General features: G+C 41.4%; 1 protein-coding gene across 3 annotated transcripts in view; it reads left to right on the forward strand.

The window, feature by feature from the left end:
• LOC147430788 (K(+) efflux antiporter 5-like) overlaps window positions 1–5,617 on the forward strand; it is a 65,704-nt gene extending 60,087 nt beyond the window's left edge. For 2 of the 3 annotated variants that reach the window (XM_086493343.1, XM_086493341.1), the window contains 5 exons: window positions 1,959–2,147; window positions 3,914–3,991; window positions 4,594–4,638; window positions 4,716–4,811; window positions 4,898–5,617. In XM_086493343.1, coding sequence (XP_086349469.1) covers window positions 1,959–2,147; window positions 3,914–3,991; window positions 4,594–4,638; window positions 4,716–4,811; window positions 4,898–4,975 — 486 coding nt within the window. In that variant the 3' untranslated portion in view covers window positions 4,976–5,617. The remainder of the gene's footprint in view (window positions 1–1,958; window positions 2,148–3,913; window positions 3,992–4,593; window positions 4,639–4,715; window positions 4,812–4,897) is intronic. The other variant, XM_086493342.1, reaches the window with a different exon arrangement.
• The last annotated feature ends 383 nt before the right edge of the window (window positions 5,618–6,000 follow it).

Below are 6,000 nucleotides of genomic sequence, written 5' to 3' on the forward strand. Positions count from 1 at the left end.
GGTGACGGTGGTGCCGACAATGACGAGACTAGGGCTGAAGACTGAATGCTTGGGAATTCTTGGCGAGTCAGGAACTGTCGACGATGACGGGGCTGATCTGCTGTTGCAAACACGCTGTCCTTGCCGTCTACAAACACTGGATCTGCTGCTCCTTTAATCGCTGGTTTACTGCTGAATAAAACGCTGACTTTTCTGTTGAGAAAAACGCTGGCTCATGCTGAAATTGTTGCTGCAAAAACGCTGGTTCATGCTGCTACAAAAACACTGGTTCATGCTGATCTATGGCTGTTTTCAAACGCTGATCATAGGCTGAATTTGTTGCGATAGCAGGGCTGAAAACGCTGGCTTGGCTGAGTCAAAACGCTGGTGCAGAGGGTGCAAAAGCGCCGTATGAGGCTTGTTGAAGATCGCCAAGGTCATGGGCTGAAAAATGCTAGATCTAAGTGCTGAAAACGCTGGGTCTGCTCATGAGAGAAAACGACAGGTCTTTGGTGGTTGGTCTTGTTTGAGAAGTTGCCTGTTGAGCAATGCTCCTGCTGCCTCTTCTGCCAGAAAGTGCTAGCTCTGGTTTCCTTATATATTTCATTAGCAAAATTGCCCTACCTAGTTCCCAACAAAAGTCACTTAATAAATAAGTGAAAATTGTCAAAAATAGGGAAAATAGGTTTTCTGCTCTGTAAAATGATCCTGATGGAGTCTGATGGGAATGCTGATGATCATGCTGTGTGCAACCGGAGGATATGCATCTAATCTAGGTGTCTGGTCATGCACTGTCTACGAACAGACTCACAAAAGTGCCATATCACTTCCTATTCTAGACTGACTGGATTGACTGAACCCTTGTCATGTTGTAGCTTGTCCACGGACACATAGGGTTGGACGTGTCACATGACATCAAGTGGCATAATATGAAATTTTTCCGCATTCACATAACTCTGAATGTGCAAACGAAGCTTCCCCAAAATGGGAGTAACAGGCCCATTATGTAATTTAGTCACTTTTAACTCATTTTTTGGGTACCAAAGGTGAGAAGCTAGTCAAATCAAGCCTGAGAACTTTGAGAACACCAAGGAGCTCCATAGCTTCCATATCCACTTCAAGGAGCTCCTTTATTGTATGCTTTTTACGCCCACTTGCTCCCTTTATTCATGATGATTGAGCATTTTGAATAGAACCAATATTCATCTCTCGTTTTACTTCGTGAAAGTGTGTTGAAAGTTTCTAATCAAGCTCGCTTGTATATTTCAATACGGAATCCTTGTGGTGATGCCATTTGATTTAGCGGTTATGCTCTAGGCTGTGTGCTGAAGTAGGAATAGCATAGGTAGCATGCTTGTTTGATCACTTTTGTACACACATTGCCTCCTTGGTGTATAGATTCTGGATGGAATAACTACATCATTGCTTGTTTGGAGTAGATAAATCATCTCCCTGCTTCCTTAATCTGTTCAGCTTGGTCGAGCATCACCAGCTCTGTCAGGGAGCATCTTACTTAGAGCAACAGCACGGGTGGGGCCTTCCCATGCTAGTGCTAGCCCTTGTTTCCTTTGACCAGGTTTTTCTTTTTCGCCCTTAGCTACTTGTGGCCCTTCCTCTTGTCCTCTTCCCTTTCTGATCCTTATTCTTCTGGCTGTAAGTTGCCCTGCTGTCTAGCTGTTATGCATTGCTGTTGTTCAGGCTCATGGATCTGGACAAAGCTTGTGCGCATGTGCTGATTCCAGTGCTGTAACACTTTCAGTTAAACACCCCACCTTGGTTTGCATCATATCTTCATGGAGCTATCAAACTCAGAGCTATTCATCTCTAAATTGCATGGAGCACAGTTGTGAAGGGACATCCTACTATCGATTTTGGGTGCATTAAGTCCTCTTATCTTTCTCTTATTGAAAATTTGAAAGTGTAAGTTTTTTTGTCATCTCTTTCAAATTGAATCCTCATACGTCCGATTGCTCTTACAGGTGGAACCAATTCGCAATCTCTTTGCAGCACTTTTCCTTTCCAGTATTGGGATGCTGATCAACGTGCAGTTTTTGCTTAGTCATATGGACATATTGCTGGCATCTGTGATCCTTGTAATCATCGCAAAGACTTTTGTTGTGACTGTCGTAGTCAGACTTTTTGGTTACAGCATGAAAAATTCCTTCCTTGTAAGTACTTTTCAAAGGAAGTTTCTGCTAAACGGTTTATGAATTTGATTTTGGTTTTCGGATTTAATGCCGAGATGTTTTAACTATGTCATGAAAAGGTGACTGGGCCTATGGCACATCGGGACACTCCAGTTATGAGTATACTAGTGCACACATAGGCAGACACATTCTTGTGCGTGTGTGCGTGCGTGTGTCATCTTGTTATGAGACCTGCAAACTGACCACAAATACTTGCTGAAGGCACAGCTGTAAAAAACAGTGCAGGCGTAGGTTGAAATTCATCTGACAAGTGCCCCTACAGTACCAGAGGATATATTTTGTCTCATATCTTGCAAAATATGGAACACAATGTAGGAAATTTCCAGTAGGCACAATGCGGAGGCTGAAGTACACATCTCGACATAGCCAATCTGAGGCGTGATCACGTGGGTGGCGTGTCCCACCCTACTTAAGCTTTGATGTAAAGAGAGCTTATTGTTTTGAATGTTCATTACCACTTTCCACCATCGTTAGCTGATTTATGGAGATTCCACAATCTAGTGCAATCTTCATTTAGTTCAAGTAAAGATTGCAACTTTACGTATACAACTAGGTAGCAGGGAGCATCATCCCTAAAACTGCTGGTCTTGGCGCTTATCATAGGCGGCAGCAAGTGCAGGAATTGGTCACTTGGGGGCAACCACATTCCGGCCTAATGAGGAGAGTCTTGCACCAAAGTTTCAATCACCAAATAGTTTATCAATGAGCCTGTAGGTGCGAACATCTTTACAGACCACCCTTAAATGATGGAGCTCTGTTTTGTGGACGTCTTGAAACTATGGTTCTTTTTCCGCCATGGTGCTTTTTTTATCTGTGATCAAGAGTGGATTTTTAAGCTGGATAGGTGGTGTCCTGCCATGATGGTTTAAACAGCTGACAACAAGTGAAATGGGAGTTGGCGTTGTGCCACAAATCTGGGGTTTGTTAGTGGGGTATAAGAGAGTAATGGTGACATGTAAGCAGACGGGCACATGAGTTTTTTTTGGTCTGAGCACTGCCGTGTGGGGGGGAAGGGGGTAATAAATTATGATTAACTTATTCTGTATGTCAAATCCGTTTGCTTGGCTTGTTATCAAAGTAATGTTCACTTTAAAAAAAGGGTAACCGAACTACTTTGCTTTCTATTAGCGAGAAACATTTTTCATTTGCCCTCTAAGATGAAGATACTCTATTGTCAAACATGTAGATGTCTATTAACCCATCATGTTTGAAGTAGTAAATACTATAAATGAATTGAATTTTACAATTAATGATGAACTCGGGTTTATTTACAGCTTGGGTAGTAAAATTTACCTCTTCCATGACCCTCTTTACATGTTGCTGTTCGGAGATGTCTTGTCATTTGACCCTTTTGGAATATCTTACTTTGTATTGAGGGCAGTGGAAGTGGATTGAACTGAGAAGTGAAGTTGGAAATGGAAGAGGAGATTGCAGTCTCTATTACTCATAATTGTATGAGAATGGACATATAGATTTTTAGATTTTAGAAACAGATGTCTATTAGCCTGTTCCTTGCTGTGGTCAGCTTCAATTTAGGCGTGAGTGAAGCTGGTATAGAGGCCTGGTGCAATCTTGTTGTTTTTAGCAATTTATCTTTGAAAAAATCGCACATTAATGCAGGTCTTCTTGTAGTTTTGCTATCCAATTCCTTATTTGAATTCAAGGTGTCATAGTTTGCTAAGGTTGTGAAGTTGGTAATATAAACTGATCTTATTGATGTGAAATAGGTTGGCATGTCCCTGGCGCAAATAGGGGAATTTGCTTTTGTTCTTCTTAGCCGTGCTTCTAACATGCACTTGGTTGAGGTATTACCTTTATTACACCGTGTCAGTTTATGTTCATTTTAGAGACGTCAGTAACACATGCTACTTTAAAAAATATTTTTTCAATTCGCAGCTACAAGCCTCAGATGGTCTTGTCTTGTCAAATTTTTTCCATGCATGAATGTTTCTTTATTTCCATATTATGAACACATTCCAGCAATATATAATGATTGCTTGTGTTATTGAGCAGTTCCAATGAAGTTGTCTGTCTTCAAAATACTAGAAACATCTTTGTACAACGTATGTGCTGGTATTGAACGCATTACATCCCTTAAAGTTGAAACTAGTGTTCTATTATTTAGTAATTTCCAGGATGGGTGATGGTGGTGTCTACACAGGTAAAATTTTAAAAGTTTATATTTTGGTAAAAGCTTGGAAGGGGAAGAAAAGGGGTGGGTTGTTGTTGAATGATGGATGCATTTAGATCTTATTCTACAGCCAGCATTGGGCTCAACATGGGAACCTCTATTTGTGAGACCAACAAAAATTTCTGTTTTGAATGTTTGGTCTCTTAATCGCCAAAGAATACCTGGTGAAAGGCTTACAAGCATTTTCGAAGACTTATGTGCGCCTTGCTTTTGCAGGACAAGCTGTACTTGCTGTTATTAGGAACAACAGCTCTTAGCCTGGTAAGTTGTTCACCTGTTACGGTAGGTAGAGAACATCTTGACAAGGAGGTCTAATGAAGGACCTTTGTTGTTTGCAGGTCACAACACCTCTGCTATTCAAATTTATTCCTGTTATCGTGCACCTTGGTATTCTAATGGGCTGGTTCTCCTCCGTTGACGCGACCTCGACAGAGGTAAAGATATGTGCAAAATACTTGAACCATCAATTCGTAAGCTATTGTTAGGTTTGACAGGCTGAGTGGGGAATGCTGGTTTGCAGGTAATTATTAAAGGGGAGAATCATCATTCTGGCGGCAGTCAGCAATTAATTGTTACTGTCCAGGGCTCTCAAAGATGATGATGAGCTGTTTAATTGTCAATGGAGCATTGTTTAATATTCTGCAGGCTGCAAGTGTTTGTCCCTGTTCTGTTGCAGGTGCATCCAAGCCATGATGACGATTGATCTTACTGCGAGAATGTGCTCATGGACAGGTGGAGATTATATGGGACAAAAAAGGGAGCTCGGCACCACATAGAATTGTGCATAATTGCTTTCTCCTGATGCCTTTGTAGCTGCTTTGAAGAGTATGGGGCTTCTCATTCGTCCGCTGCAGCGAGTAGAATACGGGCTGGGCTGCATGTGAAATTCTTTTGGTGGTACATTTTCTTACAATCTCGAGCTTTTTTCCAACACAGTGAGAACATTGCCAGAGGCTAGAAGATAAAATTTGAGCACTTCAAATTGTATATGGCTGTCCGACGATGAAGAACATCTGATAATCTTATGTACACCATTCATTGATAGTGATGGAATATGTCAAATATTAAAATTGTTTCTGTTGACAGCATGCTCGCTTTCCTTGTGCTGCGAGTGAATGGAAAGTGGGAAGCCATGTATTAAATCAGTCCAGCTACGATAAAATAGATTGCAGCCTGCGGCCAACAAGCCCAAAATGATGTATATTTCAAGTTGACCAATTGACTAAGGAGTTTTTGATGACACCACAATTGTTGTTTGTCATACTGCCTTCATATATGATGCCTAAGTAGCTCCTCAGAAACTTCCATTTTGTGCCTAAGATTTTCAAGCGTGCGTGTAACTTTTGCTCCTTGTTTGATGTCTCTTGGGATTGTTCCGGCAATGTTAAAACTTATCGTGCAGTGTGTGCGTGCGTGCGCACGAATAAAAATAGGAAAGTGGAGTTATCTTTCGATCACCCAAGTGTTGTAGATGGGTTATCCCAGTTCCCGCTTGAGTATCAGGTCCTCAGTTCACGGATAGATGTTTGAGGTCTCCTGGGATAGTTCCTATGATGTTCAAACTTTTCTTCTCTCTTCTGTTCTTCGTACTTGAAGTTCAGTAGCATAAGGCAGCTGATTAGT

This window comes from Adiantum capillus-veneris, chromosome 21 (assembly GCF_014529385.1).
Source record: "Adiantum capillus-veneris isolate H3 chromosome 21, ASM1452938v2, whole genome shotgun sequence".
In the NCBI taxonomy this organism is placed as follows: domain Eukaryota; kingdom Viridiplantae; phylum Streptophyta; class Polypodiopsida; order Polypodiales; family Pteridaceae; genus Adiantum; species Adiantum capillus-veneris.